Source organism: Tasmannia lanceolata, unplaced genomic scaffold, assembly GCF_043159265.1.
Source record: "Tasmannia lanceolata isolate RefF3 unplaced genomic scaffold, GAP_Taslan_0.1 ptg000019l, whole genome shotgun sequence".
Classification (NCBI taxonomy): Eukaryota; Viridiplantae; Streptophyta; class Magnoliopsida; order Canellales; family Winteraceae; genus Tasmannia; species Tasmannia lanceolata.
The window spans coordinates 12522490-12541329 of record NW_027518696.1 but is presented as its reverse complement, the minus strand read 5'-3'; the positions used below and the strand labels follow the sequence as shown (position 1 = coordinate 12541329).

The following is an 18840-nucleotide window of genomic DNA, read 5'->3' as shown; positions in this document are numbered from 1 at the left end:
GTAACTCAATTTTGAGTTCTATCTAATTGCAACTGCAAGGTTCCATTTTTCAGTTTTATTTGCTAATGCTATGTGGGTCCCAAACTCAATCTCTACTTTAGTCATTATGCCAATATTGACCAGGAATTCCTTTGCCATCTCAACATTTAACTTTGCTTGTGATCCCTCAGTCCATCTCTTGACGTGCCAGCGTAATGACCAGTGTTATTTTTTTGGAATTTATCTGTTTAGTTATTTACTATGAAACTTTATAAATTTGATATTTTTTCCTTTTGAGATGAAGTTGGAAACCTATTGTTAGAAGAAAAAATGATTTAAAATATATTAAATTAAAAATAGATAAATTGTGTGTGTGCGCGCGCGCAAATGGTGATGATAAAAACAGCCTTGAAAGAATGTTCACAACCTCAGCACACGCATGCGCGCAAATGGTGATGATAAAAACAGCCTGGAATGAATGTTCACAACCTCAGCAGGAAATGAAACTCATCCTTCTGCTGTAACTCATTGGATATTAAGAGTGGACTTGCTTGGACAGTGATGAAACATCAGAGCTGAAAGAGTGGGCACTCTGTCCCTTCTTGAATGATGCAAGTCTCTTAAAAGAAATTTATCATTTGATTCTGTTGTTGATTAACTTCATTCTTTAGAAATCCTAATTAGATATTTCACATAGGTGTTGATTAACTTCATTCTTTAGAAGTCCTTATTAGATATTTCACATAGAAGCATACTGGCAAAATTTGGACAACAATTTCGTGGCTCACAATTGTTTTAAAATTGTGAACTGATGTGCAACACTCAAGCTAGCAGCTCTGAACAGTTTTGTGGCTTAAAACAGATTGCAGATGTCAACCGCAACTACTGCCTTTCTTTTAGGGTCCGTTTGTAATTGGATGCCAAAATAAAGTCAGAAAGTAGAAGTAAACAGAACTAAACGGCCTATTTTTTTCCACTAAACTGTGTTTGAAGGGCGTTTGGTTTACAAGGAAAGTGTTGTTTCGATAATTGTATATTTTCTTGTTGAGTTTGTGTTGGCCCACGTGGCACTGAAAACCCCTCTGAAATCTTCCGCCTAAGTCGAGTGGATTTAGGCAGAAAATACAATCAAAATACAATATTCATCTCTCTCTCTCTCTCTCTCTCTCTCTCTCTCTCTCATTGCGATGAAAGACGCTGCTTCACTTTAGCCGGCACCGACCTCTAACAACTTTCATATCTCAGAAGCTCCAACCTCAACAAAATCTGAAGGTCTTTCTCGATTTTGGAGCTCTACAAAATTGTAGAATCCGCAGACACGACCATACATTTGGAGGAAATAGAAGATCACCAGATTTGGAATCGAAATTTTCTCTGCTATGAAATTTCGGCACACAAATTTCACTGCCCATAAATCTCTCTCTCTCTCTCTCTCTCTCTCTCTCTCTCTCGTGAAAAACCCTTTTTATCGGATAAGTCAAGAAAGGAAATTTTCTTTTACCCTCTCCACCATACACCTTACGGAATCGGAAAATTTTCAATTCCACTCCTTCCCTTCCCGCATCGGCAACATCACTTATTCCTCCCTATTCCTTTTTCGATTTCTTTTCCAGCGTCTAAACGCACCCTTGGGCCATGTCTGGCAGCCATGGATTTTTTTAATGTAAATTAGTGTCTCCAAGTGGTAGGAGAGGGGTAGGGCGCGTGGGAGAGGGCAACAATGACTTGAGGGAGATGTGGCTAAAAAATAAGGAAAAATTCCATCAGATTTTGAGTGGAGTGTTTTGTTTATTGGTTTTTCAGGCTTTTCCTGCTCTCAAGTCACTCAGTCTCTCTCATACCTATCCCTCTCCCACTGTTCCTCACCATTGGATAAGCTAATATTTAGGAAAAAAATATTCCTCGCAGCCAAACGTGCCCTTAATGTCTTCAAATTGCACGAGAAAACTATTATCATCCACGGTTTCAATTTTGTGACAGTCATCTATGTGGCTCGTTACATGAAAATCCATATGAAATTGAGATTGAAAATGAATGAAACTCACCCATCCTCAATTGTCAGTCATTTTTGAAAAATCATGAATAAGAGATATGCTTTGAAATCAAATGATTATAATGCCTGCTTGAACAAAAACTATGAGATTCATAACATTGTCAGATTCTCATACGAAGGTAAAAGAAAAGATACCTTGTTTATACGGTGCTTTGATTTTTAATAACTTGCATAGCTTCTGACCTATTTCATTACAAATGGTTCAGGTACTTCAATTTTAGGTGATTATCCAAAGAAATTTGAAAAGAGGAGAGAAAGTAAAGGCGTTGTAGGAGAGCAAGGAAAGTTTATTCCTACTCCACAAGTTCAGAATTTGAGAAGTAAATTACTAAAGTTCATGGAAGATCACGTATACCCCATGGAAAATGAGTTTAACAAACATGCTCAATCTAGCATGCGTTGGACAGTTCACCCAGAGGAGGAGAACCTAAAAGAACTGGCGAAGAGAGAAGGCCTATGGAACTTGTGGTTACCCGTAAGCATGAAATATCTCTTTTGTCTTTTTCATGTTTTGATATCTCTAGATCTCGGTTGAAATAGCTCTCCTCTTTGCTTAGCTTATTTTTATCAGAATGTAAGTAATTTAATATCAAATATTTGTCGTGGTTGATATTCCTTAAAATCAGCATGACTCATGACTTGGTGATTTCATATGTAGGTGGATAGTGCCGCAAGAGCGAGAATGCTACTTTTTGATGGGGGAGAGCATGATTTTCCTCAGAATGGGAACAATCACTTACTGGGTGCAGGACTTTCAAACCTTGACTATGGATATCTGTGTGAGATTATGGGGCGTTCATCTTGGGCTCCCCAAGTGTTTAACTGCAATGCACCTGACACCGGAAATATGGAGGTAAAACAAAAAAAAACCTTGATTCAATAGGGATGATCAATGATACTGCATTGTGCCCAATTTACTCTTCTTTATATTCTGGTACATGGGGTATCCATTTTTAGTATATTTTTCTACTAGTTGTTTCTCTATTCTCAAGTACTTGGCATGAAATATTTTCCATTTTAAATGCATTTAATTTTATTCATTCTCATCCAATCACCCATTCAAAACCCTATCCACATCGTTGCTTCAATTTGAAACCCTATTTTTTTAATAGTAATTGGAAACCCAGATCTTTATCCAAATTTCATTGCAAACCCTAATTCCTAGCTTTAGTCCATTTGAAACCGTAATCCCTATATATGTTTCATCCCAAAACCCTAATTTATGCCAACCCCTCATCCAAAACCATAATCCCAGCCCCCTCCTTTCCTTCGAACCCTAAGCTATTCACATGCCAATTTTGAAAGCCTAATCTATTCTTATCATTCATTCAAAACCCTAAATTTTCCACAAACCATTTTCGAAACCCTAATTCACGTTCGTCTCTTTTTTTCTTCAACTCATCACAAAATAGTAACGCTAATTCCCTTTCATTCCTTTTTTCAAACCCTAATTTCAACCCATCCCATTCTCAACCCCTTAATTCCCCTTAATCCTAGCTTCAAAGCCTAATTTCCTCTCCTTTGAACCTTTGAAACCCCAATTACCCCTTTTCATATTCTCTCCCTTTCATACCACTAATTCTTTTTATTTTAAAAAACCTAATTTTGAATGCCTATTTTATCCTCATCTTTCACATCAAGCCCTTGTTCCTCTTTTTCCTCTCTTCGGAATACATATCCTGACATCCATGTAGCTTCTCCTTCTAATTACAAAATTTCTTTACCATCCCTCACCCAACTTGTTACTATTATCTCATGATAACGATCTTCTTTAGAAGGAGCATAATTACTCATGTTGTTCATACCCAAGGATCCCGGATCACTTGAATAGAACTTCTATAGCTCATGCTGAATTTTTAAATGAGGGAGATTTGCGGAGAAGAAAAACCACCCTTTGGGAGAAGGATCCGACACTCAAAAGAATGATTATGCAAAGATCAGTTCATCATTGCATGACTGAACTCCACATTGACGTCGGATGTACTTATCTACGTAATATCTCATCTCGTGATTTTTTGACAGCATTATACTAAACCTATCTGCATCAATCTGACTTTCATATGAAGCAACTTGGATTGGAGCTTCACAATTGTAACAAAGGTTGTCTCTTGATAGCTACATTTCTCAATAAAATTAAGGGTCCCTTTGAGCAATTTGCTGCTATCCAAAGGCCACTTGATTAGCACGATGATGTCTGATACTCTCTCTCTCTCCTCTCTGGTAGACAATGATATGTTGTTAACACTTCGATCCTCATATGACAATCAATATACGTTTGCTGAGTTGCATGTGCTTCTGCTTCAACATGAGGGCCTTATATCTACCACAAAGGGACTTGAAAAACTTCCCACACCATAGTCAAACTCTTAGGACTCCTTTTGAAACTGTGTTATTGGTCCTTTCGATTGCAGACGTGGTAGGGGCTATGAACATGGTCATGGTCAAGGAAACAATTGCAATTAGTAACATGGGTATAAACCCCATATTAGATATACCTGGAGTGTTAGCAAAATCGTGCTACAAGAGTATAATAACACTAGTTTAAAAATTAAATCCAAACTCAAAATAAAACAAAACACATACCTCAATCAAAGACAAGGAGAGCATAATATTGTTCTGCTTCGAAGAGAAACAACGGAGAAAAGAGTAAACTCTTGATAACCTTCAATTTTTGTAATTAATCACAAGATCTCCAAAAAAATTGTTTTACATCATAGAAATGGACTCCTTTTGCCTCTAAAACACTTTCCTTCTTGGCCACAAACATCCTAGACCTTTCCTACACATTTTCTAACTATAAATCACTTGGAAAACAGTCCTAAACAAGCAATCTTTCATGACAAAATATAAACTTTCTGGGGTTGAGCCTCTAGCTCAATTGGTAAGGGGCTTTGTTCCTCAACCATGACCTCGGAGGTTCAATGCCAGCTTACCTGCCAAAAAAATACAAATAGAACTTTCTATATAAAACAAATGCAAAACTCCTCTAAAACTATTACTTTCTATCCTAAATTATTTCTAATTATAAACCAGTCCCCATTCAATCTTTCTACTTCAACTTAAACCTCCTCATTTCAAATATAAGATCTAGCAACTTCTCTATTTCCCCCAAATTATAGGCTTTTGAAAACCCACCAAAAATATTCCAGCAAACCAAATCACCAAAATTCATAATAAATTATTTCTTCAAAATTCATCTTCTATTAATTTGAGCTGCAACCATTCCCTCTCATTTGGAGAAAACTCAACTTGGGCGATTTGATAACCCTATCAATTTTTTTTTCCAAATTTTGGGCGAAGATATTTTGGAGACTCCTTCCACCGAAGGAGGTATTTGAAGCAGAGCTCCACAGAACTTGCTGTGATACCTGTTAATGATGCAACAGAAATAGAATATGAAACAAATTTGAAATTTAAAAGTCCAAACTGAAAATAAAATTGTTGATCGTATTTAAAGCTCCATTGGAGAAAGAAGAGAAGAGAAAAGATGGAGAGGAAAAGAGAGAGTTGAATGGCTTTCCCAGTCATAACATGTAATATATATATATATATATATATATATATATATATATATATATATATATATATATATATATGTGGGTGTGTGTGTCACTAGGGTTACATGTACCATGTCAGAAGTACCCCTAACTGAGTATGTAATTACACTGCTTCATCTTACACTCTCCCTCAAGCTGGAGTGTAGATGTCATACAACCTCAGCTGGCACACATCATTTAACTCTGCTCTCCCTAGTGGTTTTGTAAATATGGCAGCTGCTTGATCTCTTTATCTAGTGAAAACAGTGCGTATTTACCCTTTTTGAATCTTCTCACGAATGAAGTGGCAATTCACCTCAATGTGTTTCGTCATCTCATAAAAGTCTGGATATGAAGCGATATGAACTGCTGCCTTATTTTCACAATAAAGTGATGCTGGGAATGTGGAAGGCAGGCCAATCTCTGATAGAAAAGATCTCAACCAGGTTAGGTCTCCACACTTAAGAGCCATGGCTCGATACTTTGCTTCGGCACTGAATCTAGCTACTACATTTTGCTTTTTGCTTTTCTAAGAGACTAAGTTCCCTCCAACAAAGGTACAATACCTTGTAGTCGACCTCCCGTTTGCAGGAGAACCACCCCAGTCCGCATCAGTGAAAACTTCCAAGTTCATGTGGTTGTGCCTTTTGAAGAACAAGCCTCTACCAAGAGCCCTCTTTAAGTATCTCACTATGTGAAAAACTCCTGCCCAATGAGAGGTACGTGGGAGCATGAACTGACTCACTACACCAACTGCAAATGAAATATCTAGACGAGTCACTGTCAAATAGATTAATTTTTCAACTAATATCCTATACCTGCTTTAAAGTATAAAATTTTAAATAACGCGTTCTCCTACAGCTTAAGCTTTTGGAGTAATTGATAGTTACACATGGTATGAGAGCAAAGCTCCTGAGTTCAAACCTCATTGATGTCAAAAAATCTACATGCAATGGTCAACTGAAAAGTGGGACCACATATGCCACGTGTAGGCCAACACAAAGAAAGAGGGGCCACACGTGAGGGGGAGTATTAAAGTATAAAATTTTAAATTACGCCTTCTCCAACAGCTTAAGCTTTTGGAGTAATCGGTAGTTTCATGTTCCTCTAACAAATCCCCTTGATCATGATACAACTTAACATTAGGATCCATGGGGACCTCAGCCGGTTTCACGCCCAATGATCCTGTCTCCTCTAATATGTCCAAGGCATATTTTCTCTGAGATAGTGATAGTCCACTATGTGAATATGCTACCTCAACTCCAAGAAAGTATCTGAGGCGACCAAGATCTTTAGTACAAACTCTCTCTAAAGGAAGTCCTTTAGCTTTGTATGCCTTCCCTATTACTCCTCGTGATAAAAACATTATCTCTGACTCTACATAGACTACCAAGAAGATGTATCTGTTATCAGACTGCAGATTGAGAACGAAATGGTCTACTACACACTGTCCCATACCAAAGCTCACAACTACGTCATTGAATCTCTCAAACCAAGCTTTAGGAGACTGTTTAAGTCCATAGAGGGCCTTACGCAAATGGCATGCAGATAGTCACATCTCCCCCTGAGCAACATACCCTGGAGGTTGCTCCATGTAAACTTCCTAACTGAGGTCACCATGAAGAAAAGCATTTTTGACATCCAATTGATAGCAATGCTTCATACTCTAGCAATGCTACATCACTCACTATACTCTCTAGCTCTCTATTTGTCCTTTGGCTGTTAGAGGACTTGACCGATCAAGGTTTGACATAGACTCAAGCTCAATGTCGATAACGGTCTCACAGACAATAGCATCCAGCTTATCATGTGACTCAATAGTGTTGACGACTTCCTTCTCCCCTTATTGAGAACTAACCTCATCTCCAAGTGGTAGAGGAGAGGAACTAGTTAAGCGGCTCCTTTGAGGAGAGGAAGTAGTTAAGCGGCTCCTCTGGTCCCATTGACTCATGCGATGCTCTAATCATTTCCTCGCTGCCTCAATTTTGGCTTCTCATTCACGACGAGCTGCGACTTCACGTTCACGACGAGCTTATTCAAGTATCCACTTTTGTTCATACAGATAATAAGCAAATGGCGCATAAGCCCTTATAAACTCATCGCAGACCTCTCCCATCGACAGAATGGAGCCCCGCCTAAGTTATGACTCTCCGTCCATGTGTATGCACAATGACTTAGCGCTTCAGCTCACAGTGTCTCTGACTCGACGAGTTGTCCATAAAATGCTTCCAATAGCGCCTATCCACTACTCCACGATCTACGAGCTAGAATTTGCGGAAATCAACTTTATGATCCGACTGTCATGTCGAAACAAACACAATGCTTTTCATGGATCTCAGACCAGACTCCCGAATGGGCCTGATCGTTGTTCAGATCACAGCCGACGGATGATATGTATAAATAAATTAGCAGTTGTGCTCACTGCAGACCGCTGAGAATGGATTGCATATGATCTTTAGGTCGCCCCGAACAATTCTTGTGTTGATGTCGTGGCCTAATTCTCACTCGAAAGGGCGGTGAAGATAGAGAGTGTGCCGGTGAAAAGAGAAACGAGAGGGATGAGAGAGAAGAAGAGAGTGGAAAGAGAGAAAAGAGATGAGAGGGAGAGAGACTAGAGACAGAAAGAGATAAAAGTAGAGAGAGAGAGTGGAAAAGAGAGAGAAAAGAGTGTGTGTGACTGGAGAGAGAAGAGAAGAAAGAGAGTGAAACATCATTTCTCTAGTCCCTTCTTTTCTTTTCTTTTTTGCATTTTTTTCTTCATTTTTTCTCTAAAAGTTACTGTAAAGGGGAAGCGTACAATAAAAGGGAAATTACTGTAAATGCAAGTCACGTAACCTCAACCTCCTATCTGTCTCGATCGTTTTGGAAAGAAATGAGATTTTCGGGCTCGAGCGCAATGATCGTAAGATCGTGTAGATCTTGGCAGAAACGCATGCTGGAAACTTCGGCCGAACATTGCTCGCCGACGATGTGCATGTCGACGGCGATATTGTTCGGTAAATGTGGAGACAAACACAGGAGAAAAGGACGTCTGTTCCTGATCGCTCGGCAGGTGGCGACTGATACGTGGTGAAAATGAAAGGTTCGGTTGACGGTTCATCGGGAGAGAACCTCTGGAGAGAGAGCGAAGTGGGTGCTGTTGTTAAGGAATGCCTTTGGCCCAAAAATAGACTAGTTTTCACCTAAAAGAAATGGCCGGTTAGTGTAACAGTCTTGTTCGGAAAACATCTAGGATCGGGCCTCCATTCACGAGTACGCCGGAGAAGAACGGTGGATACTACTGGGTTCACTACTGGCGGTTTCTCAATCGTCGGTTATGGCATAGGATTTTGGAAATCCGGTTAGGAATGACAGCAAGGAGTTGTCCGGAAGATCTGGACTTGTTCGCAGGAAAAGGAGGGGCTACCTGTGGTGTATACAAGTTGCGTTGGATCCCATGCCATTGCTCGATCGCTGCTTAGTCGGCGATGCTGTGTGTGGAGACTTCAACCGACAATGGGGAAAATACTGGTTGGAAGGCGATGCCCCTATTTCTGGCTTGTTCAATTGAGTGTCTGGAAAAAACAATCCACAGTTAGAGGTTGATGATGACGAGTCAAGTCAACTTGCCAGGAAAGAGGAAAGCTCCGGTTATTTTTTTTTTTATTTTTATTTTTTTGCCACGAAAACAGACTTGACTTCAATCACAAAAAATTTAACTTAGATTTTTTCGCTCTAATACCAATTTGATGCAAAGCATTCAAGAAAAAAAAACCAATTTGATGCAAGATCGAGGAAGAGGAGGAGGAAGAGGAAGAAGGGAAGGGAAGAATAAGAAAGAGGGAAGAGAAACAAGATAGAAAATTCACTCAATATTATTCCAAAAGCTAAACTCCAATACATGAGGCCCTCATATATATAGGCAACGGAAGTAAAATAACATGGAAGTAAATAAAACTTCTAAATCTAAATAACATGGAAATAAAATCCCTAAAACTAAATAACATGGAAATAAAATCACTAAAAGTCCCATTGGGCAAATATGCCACTTATTGGGCCTCATGCGCCTACGATCCTCATCAGGGAGTCTCCTTCCATGTATTTCATTAGGTTAAATTTTGATGGAGCTAATCTAGTAAGGCTGGTTTTAGGATTTTTTTAGAAAGAATATGGGAAATTGTTAAATTTTTATTCAAGACCCATTTGGCATATAAGAGTCTAGTGAAGCTGAATGCAGGCTCTCCTCACCGGTCTTTGCATTCAAGGCAACTTGTTGCCCATTCTATGGGTTGTCGAGGCTTTTCAAATGTGATTGATTGGGCAAAAAGATTGTCTGCACCTGTGATATTTGGCGAACACTATTTTGGAAATTATTGATCATTATAAGGATTTTTTGCTTTCATTTAACCTAATTCCAAAGAGTGAATGGTGTTGTGTATTCTCTAGCTAGTTAGCATTGAGCAAGCCTCACCTCATATAAACTTTTTATCTTTTCACTTCTTTGGGAGTCATGTCCTTTTTTATCACCGTGTAGTTTCTTCTGGTAATGAGTTTTATCTTTTGTTATCGCTAAAAGTCAAAATTAATATAGAATCCCGTCATGTTATTTTTTTAATGGCAAGTCATATGCAAAGCTATTATGTGATCACTAATGCTTTGTTTTGATTCAAAATAGTCTGAACACTGAGTATTTAATGAGTGCATGACATGGATTATACATTTTTATTTTCATTTTAGGTTTTGTTTCGGTATGGAACAAAGGAGCAACAAAAGGAGTGGCTTATTCCTTTACTTGAGGGAAAGATCCGATCTGGATTTGCGATGACAGAACCACAAGTTGCATCTTCTGATGCGACCAATATTGAGTGCTCAATTGTAAGGTAAGTTCATGGAACACCCTTGATACCATGGTTTAAAGTTTCCTCCCAAAATGACACAAATGACGAAACGACCGAAATGACTAACTTCCTCCCACTCATCCCTCAAAGATGCCTAATAATCACCAACAGATTGTCTCATCATTAAAGCTGTGATATCTTCTGTTATAATGGGTAGCATACGCTGATACAAGCATTCAGCGAAGTTCTGGTTATTTGCACCAACGAAAATAAAGGAGACTCGAATGAACATATCAAAGTAGAATGCTGGATCCAAATGTTTTCAATATTTGTCTAATGAATATCAAAACAATCTTCAGAAGTAATTCAGAATTTTTTTTAATAAAAACTTATAATCTTTAATCAAGACCTTCAAATTATGCCTTGATCAATGTGAGTCATCCATATGTGAAGAAAAACACTAGCACCTGCCTTATCTTCTTATTAGAGTTACAGTGTAGAACCTTTAGAAACTTTCAGTTTTGACTTGCAGCCACTAAGTACTTTTCTTCCACATTGCATTCACAAACTTAGATTGGTGCTACAATCACCCTCTTTTCCTTTTAAGGTATTCATTACGTATGTCTAGAATAAATGATAACTTGTAGCAGACTGATTAGAAAAGTAATGACTAAACAATTACGAAACTAAGACATAATGACTAAACCACCCTTCCAACATTACATTGCAATTTTTTCCTTTTCCTGTTGTGTTCAGTTATATTTGTGATGAAATATAAGTTTATTATTGCATGCTTAGTAATTTCTACTCATTGCAGACAAAGGGATTCATATATCATCAATGGAAACAAGTGGTGGACAAGTGGAGCAATGGATCCTAGGTGCAGGATTTTGATAGTAATGGTAAGTTCTACTCATATGGCTATTCATCGCTCTTTCGTGACAATGGAACAGATCAAGTTTTTTTCTTTCTTTGAATTATTTATATGTAAGGTGGCATTTCATGCAGGGAAAAACAGATTTTGGTGCTGCCAAGCATAAACAACAATCCATGATTTTAGTGGATGTCAAAACACCTGGTGTACATATTAAGAGACCGCTGTTAGTATTCGGTTTTGATGACGCACCTCATGGGCATGCTGAGGTATCATTTACAAATGTTTGTGTGCCGATCCAAAATATTCTTCTCGGTGAAGGGCGTGGGTTTGAGATTGCCCAGGTAAGTAAGTGTCATGTAATGTCTTCTACAGAGTACAAAATGTGCTGTTGCATTTACTTAATGGCTCTTTGATTTATGCAGGGAAGGTTGGGCCCAGGACGATTACACCATTGCATGAGACTTTTAGGCGCTGCAGAACGTGGCATGCAGATGATGGTGCAAAGAGCCCTGAAAAGGAGAGTGTTTGGAAAGTTGATTGCAGAGCAAGGTTCATTTTTGTCTGATCTTGCTAAGGTATTCTCCTTAACGTTTTGGGTCTTACTTTATTCTTCTAATTTCGTTTTACATACATTTGGTTTTGTCTGGCTAATACAACTGAAGACGGGGAAGAATCTGATTAGGATTTGATGGAAGAGCTGATCCTTTCAAAGTGAAGAATGAAGCGGGAACAGCAGTCATAAAAAAAAAGGACCAATTAAGAATATCTACATAAATACTCACATCACACTCAGATATGCATACAATATATGTATGTATTATGTGTCTATATGTATGTATGTTTTATGTATGTCTGTGTATGCGTAGTATTTATATTTATATTAGCTGATACCTGATACCATATTATATCTGACTTGTATATTTATCTATGCATAGAGGGATTTTATAAGCTATTGGTATGTATGTACACCAATGTGACACATATTTGCTGAATGAATATGATACAAGTATTTATTGGTGTTAAAAATAGTCGAATTGTTTAAGTAGGGCTATTTTGGTCATGACCACCATATGTGTGAATATGTAAACCCTATTATTAAAATCAACGAAAGAATAGAACAATTTCATACTCCATCTCCTCTTTTGAAGTATTTTTACATGGTATTAGAGCTGTGAGATGTACGCAGGGGTAAGGCTGCGTACATCTAGCCCTCCCCAGACCCCGCAATGGCGGGAGCGTCGTGCACTGCGCCGCCCTTTTATTAGAGCTGTGAGATCTCACGGATCAAGATCCAAGCTCCCCCATCTTAGTCTAGGTACTCTTGTTCATTTCATTCATATTCCTTTTTAATTTTCCATTCCCTAGAATATTTATCCTTCTACTCTCTTTTTTTCTATTTCGTCACTTCATTCTACCAACAACCCTAGTTTTTTTATCTTTTCTTTATCAAATCCTCTCCTCTTTTTCATATGTTGATTCCGATTCTTCAAACCCCAAAGTTTTTCTTCACATCCAAGAAATTTAGGGGTTTCCCCTTCTTTTCTTTCTATCCCATTAAAATTTTCTTTGCTTTCTAAATTAAGCCTCGCTTGAGTGAGGTGCAAGTTACAAGCCACTTAATCTTTCTTTTAAACCATAAAGAGGTCCCACCTTTCTTTCATTTATGTTGGTGAATTTTGGCACCAAATTTCTCCTTGGGGTAGGTTAGGGTCTCAGTTAGGTCCCCACAAAATTTCAGAAAAATTCGTTGAAAGATGCCCTATAAGGTGAGCCGAGTGAGAGTAGTAGTGCAGTAGGGGGGTGCATTAGCCACTTATCCAGTTAACCAGGGAGGAAGGGGGTGAGAAATCCGAGCTGGGAGTGCCTGTATCAATTTTACAGTCAGTGAAATGGGGGAGCACAAAATTTACCTTTTTACTTGTACCACCTAAATCAAGAAAAGCAAAACAAAAATGTGAAAAGGGGGGATGTCCCAAGGAAACTAAAGGGGGCGAAAAATCACCCAGATGCTTATAAATATCACATTTGAGCTCATTTTTGTTGAGAAAAATCACGGAGCAGAGATTGAGAGAGAGGGTTTGGAGGAGAGATTGAGAGAGAAAGGAGAGAATCATCTTCCTTGGCCAGATTCCGGCCAATTTCCTGCCATTTATCAGCTATCTTCATCATTGCTTCCGGGGATTTTGACCCACACTAGCCATCTCTGCATCTAGATCCTCAATTTACCTTCTTCTTCTTTAATTTCCATCACCATAAACCCACTTATTCCAGCAACAGCTATGGATTCCGGCCAGCTTCTTTTCTGCAATTCATCTTTTCTGCAATTCACAACCTCATCAACACCACTTTCAATTTCAAGATCTGTAAGGGGGAAGAGTTTGTGGATTTTAGGTTTTTATTTGGGAAAATCAGAGGGAGAAAGAGATGCCAAGTTGAAACCCTATCCCACTTTATCCTTTTTCTCCGATCAAACACCGGCCATAACTCCGGCGAGTTCCGACGAGCTCCGGCCAAATTTCAGTCGGCATTTCTTTGCATTTGAGCTTATGATTTACAATGATCCTTTGTTCGTTCTTCCCTTCCATCTCTTGAAACCCTAGTTTTCATTTTTTACAAACCCTAACCATCATTTTCACCATTTTTAAGCCAAGAAACCTCAGCTTATAACTTTTAACTCTAGATCACGCCATAATAGATTGTCATTTTCATCGGAGCTAGTGATCTTGTAGTTCTACTGATTGTTTTGGCAAGTTGCTTTGAGTCTTCTACAATACTTCAGGTAATACTTTGATTTTTCTTAATTTTCGGTTTTAAAATTAGTGTATTGATCTTATGTTTTCTTTTTCTTTCAATTTCTCTTTAAGAAGAACAATTTTTTATGCTTAATTAAATTCTGAATGGATGTATTGATGCTAAATAGTTCTGATCTCTGAATTATATGAGTTCTAATACCTTTGGATCAGACCTTAGTTTCTTGATTTTATCCTATTTTGATTGATTTTGAATGCAGTGTTTCTAGTTTTTTTTTTTTTAAAGCTAATGTGTAATACAAGATCTGTACACCCTTGGATTTTTAAGAGTTAATTCGGTCCAAAATGCTTGCTCACATAGTAAACAGATTATAGACTTTGAAAAAAATTGGCCATTGAAGGACTTTCTCTTATTCATGCCTTGTTGTTAGTATGAGTCTTTTAAATGTCTCCATCACACACTGTGTGGTTTGAGATCTATATTGTTTAGTCAATTAAAAGGAGAGTATTTGATGTCGAAAATAGTTTAAATGTAAAGATCTTTCTAAATGCTTACTTATGCGCTGTTTGTCGAATGGCCTCAAAGGATTTGGGTATATTCTCTTGTTTCTAGTGCATTGATTTCATCTTAGTTTTTGAGATTTTTCGATATAACTGTCCTAACCATACAAATATAGGATTAGTTTTCCAGGTCTTGTTTTTGCCATGGCTGTAGTTTTTTGGGCATGGAGATAGGATTTGGCCGCCCTTCTATAGTTTTACTTTGACCATGTTTCATAATGTGTGCATCCCGGTGAATTTGGAATATAGTCAATTTCCCAACCCATGTTGTGCACAATTTTATTTGCTAGGCATGCACTTTCTTACTCCAATAAGTTCCCCAGTTTTCTTTTCATATTATCTGACATGGGAAATGATATCAGTATGGCAACATCCGATTAATTGTGAATTGGGGGGGATCATTAGTTCGTTTCCTGCATTTTACACATGTTGTTTGTCATTTTGCTGTGGAGAATTTTTTATTATTATTTATGCCCGAGTAGAAATGATTTAATGTTAAAGTCTATATTGCTGTCTTCATTAGCAGTTGCGAGTCTGTCTTCATTTAGCTTAAAGGTCACGTATAATTATTTTATTTTTTCGGTCCATTGAAATTCTGTTTACTTGAGGGGTTATATCTGTTGTAGTGGTTTGTGTTTTTATGATAAGAAATGATGATACTGAGGTAGTGAGAGAAAAAAATAAATTAAGAAGGGGTAAATATTTGAATGAGGTTGTTGAGATGTTATTCCTACTAGGCAGGAATGAGGAGCTTAGTTATTAGGATCCTAGTAGTGGCATTATCTTAGTAGTCATCTCTCATTGTGACTGATTTCTTGACGATATTACTTTAGCTCTTAATGAAGAAAGGATTGACTGAGATAATAGTGTCATTACCCAGATGTTTGGTTGCCAGTCTTGGCCTCTGTTGCCAATACCAACACTACCATGCTTTGGATCTTAATGTTTGCATTGTTGAATTGTAATGGTTACATGAGATTTAAATCAGTGGGAGTTCTTTAGATAAAAAAGTTACAACATAAGGATATGAATTACTTGGATACTTATATTGATTGTACTCTGATTCATTGCAAGGGCAATGAAAGAGCTATCTAGAGCCCACCCTTCAGGGAGACAAGCTATGTCTCAGTGGAAAAGTCAAACCTTTTGGAGACAGACTTTGTCTCATTAGCAAGTTTACTCATAGAAGACTACTCAAGTCTCATTGTTAGCACAACCCTATTAGTTGAGGACCAACTTGGTCTGTTAGTTACCTAAACCCCTTATTTATCATTGCAAGGGGGATGATAAGGATACTCGGAGCCCTCCATAGGATACATGCATTGTCTCATTAGTAATAGTGGTTTCTTCTTCTTCTAGAAAACATGTTTTGTCTGGTTAACACCCCCTCTTAGGGTTACCAGGTTAGGAGTTAGTCCTTTAGTATATGAGTTTGTCCTTAGCTAGAGAGCCAGTCTTTTAGCATAGGAGTCAGTCTTTCAGGAGTCTGTCCTATCGTCATAGGGAGCTAGGATATTGTCCAACCTTTCACAAGTCATGGGATTCTGTCCAACTCTTGCAAAGTATAGGATTCTGTCCAACCTTTGCAAATCTTCCGAGTCTGTCCTGCCCTTATAGATGTTTAGGAGTTTGTCCATTCATTTTGTGAGTTTGTCTTTAGATAGAAGTTCCCTTTTTAGTTATAGGGATTCAACCCTTAGCACTGACACTCTTCCATACTGTGGATCACGGGGTGCAGACATATGGGTTCCCTTTGGCTAAAAGGGTGAAAACACTTTAAAAATTTAAAAACATTGAAAAACTTTAAAAATTCAAAAAACTTTGAAACATTTCAAAACAACAAAAACACTTGAAAACATAAAAATTCAAAAACAACAGAAATAAAAAACATTCTCAAAAGTCATGAGTCATTAGGAGAGTAGTTAGAAGAGCCTGTGTCCGAACTACGTTGGCTTGATCCTCTTCCACGAGGTACGTAGGCAGCTTGGGATCCATATCTCCAGTCCAGTCAAACCTTTCAAAATAAACATTTCAAACCTTCCAAAAATACAAAAATTCTTCAAAACCTTTTCAAAAAGATCTTCCCCGGGAGTTAGGAGTCTGTCTTAGAAGTTTGGGGTGTCTTAGAGTTAGGAGTCTGTCATGGTTATGTTGATGCTTTGTGTGTCTTGTCGTGTGAGTGTCCCTAGAGTTAGGAGGCCTCGAGTCGAGGTCGGTTAGATACTTAGTCGAGCCGATGACTGGACTAGGAAACATTTAGTTAGCCCATGGTTTTCCTTAGGACACACAGCCTAGTTGCACATAGGATGTAGGGCCCACCTGCATTAGTTTAGGGCTAAAAACTTGCATTAGTTTAGGACCATATAGGTGTGTCTAAAATACTTAAATAACTTAAACATGAGCCGTGTTGTGTTATGTTGAGTCTAGTGTGGTCTAGGCACATTTAGGCATTGTAGCTTAGAATAGACTACCGAACTACGTTGACTGTTATTCTTCCCGAGGCCGGGATATGTAGAGCAGCCGGGATGACCATCCTAGTCCGAGTCAAATATCACATTAGAATCTAGGGTTTGTCGTGTCGAGTCGTATGTGGAGTCGAGTTGTGCTGTGTGTTTTGTTATGTTTTCTTACTTTCATGTACAGACCTTATACCTTTAGCTGTAGCATGCATGTGTTTGTCCATCAGAACTTAGACATCAATTAGGTATGACACTCATAACCTAGTTATGTTTAGGTGACACTTCTTTCATTTATCTTTTGTGTGCTTCTTATTATTCATCCCTGGGACATGCATGCTTAGGTAAACGTCTTCTTGGGATATCCATTCCCATTTCACATGATTTTCACCCAAAACTCTTCAAAGTTAATAATAAATTTCGTAAGAGACCGGGTGTTTACACTCGGGCGAATTGGGGGCGCCTAACACCTTCCCCATTTGTCATCAGGCACGGACTTTTGTATCTATAATTATCCGTTGCGATAGAGTATAGTATGGGATCCAGTGCCTACTTCCTTGGATGACGACTCTAAGTTATTTTAGGTACGTCTCGGTTCCGGGCTCGTCCCCGAATCAAGAGGTATCTCACATACATCGCCACTCATGCTGTGAGGGGCACTCTTTCAAGAGTTCCTTGGTAGAGCTCTCCTTCATGTGTGGAGATCTTAGAGGATGGACGGGGATCTCGTGTCCCCGCCAGTTTCCTCGGGATCGGGGTCCACACTTTCTCTTCCAAACACCCCAACTCCACGAAATATTTAATTAAGCCCTTTGAAAATCCAAAACCCAATCTCTTCCTCTTCCTCTCTCTATCGATCAAATCCCCCCAAACTCCTTCGGATTCCATACCATTTTCTCCTCACTTTGATACCACATCTTCTAAATTTCATTCCACTTTTTCTTCCACCCTATTGTCATCCTCTCTACTAGTGATTTATTATCTCTATTGTGGTAACTATTATATTAGTGGTTTCCCATCACTTGGGGGTATAATTGTTACATATACACAAGGGTGTCTCGTACGGGTAACTCTATTGTTTCATTTTTCCTTTGAACTGTCCACTTATCTCCCCTTCTCCTAACCCTAAACGACTGAGAATCAAACTTGGTATCAGTGTTAATTATTGCTGTCTTTGACCAGCCTACTGATCTTCCCTCTGTTGTTGTAATCTGACTTGACCTTCGTTATCACCATTGTTTCACCATCACCGTTGTTGTTGCTATACCATCACTGTTGTCGTCACTATACCATCGTCGTTGCACCATCGTAACATCGATGTTCGTCCTCGCTATACCACTCGTGGACTTCTTCTATGTTCTTGCTCACCATCTTTACTCTGGCTATAAGCATATTCTCAGTATCTTTATTCATTATTCAACCTCCTTTCCTGCTATGATCCCTGCTAATGTCCGTTGACCCTCCTTGCGGCCATTCCTCGGAAACTTCTAATGCCAACTCCTGTGTTCTCTGTCTCATCTTTGTTTCACTATGTGGTTTCTCTAGGCACCTCCGACATTCTACTTTGCACCTGAAGTTGTGACAGCTGCAGGTTCCAAATTTCCAATTGCCCAGTAAGAACAAGTTTTTGCTAGTGGGGGCTTTTTTGAACCCTATTATTCCTCTGTCTTCTCTGTTCCCAGACCCTCTTCAGCTTGTCCATCTGCTGTCTAGCTGGAGTTTTTCTTGTTTCTTCCCTTTACTTGGCTTGACTGGTTTCCACGGACAATAATTGCTTGCTGACAACACTCATTCTCAACTTCGGGGGTGCC

At 38.6% G+C, this 18840-nt stretch overlaps 1 protein-coding gene across 2 annotated transcripts in view; it reads left to right on the top strand.

Annotated features, from left to right (window-relative positions):
- The window catches only part of IBR3 (acyl-CoA dehydrogenase-like protein), a 37102-nt gene that overhangs the window by 16671 nt on the left and 1591 nt on the right, over window positions 1-18840 (top strand). For both annotated transcript variants that reach the window (XM_077362086.1, XM_077362087.1), the window contains 6 exons: window positions 2239-2507; window positions 2691-2885; window positions 10285-10427; window positions 11203-11287; window positions 11394-11603; window positions 11685-11837. In XM_077362086.1, the coding sequence (XP_077218201.1) occupies window positions 2239-2507; window positions 2691-2885; window positions 10285-10427; window positions 11203-11287; window positions 11394-11603; window positions 11685-11837 (1055 nt within the window). The remainder of the gene's footprint in view (window positions 1-2238; window positions 2508-2690; window positions 2886-10284; window positions 10428-11202; window positions 11288-11393; window positions 11604-11684; window positions 11838-18840) is intronic.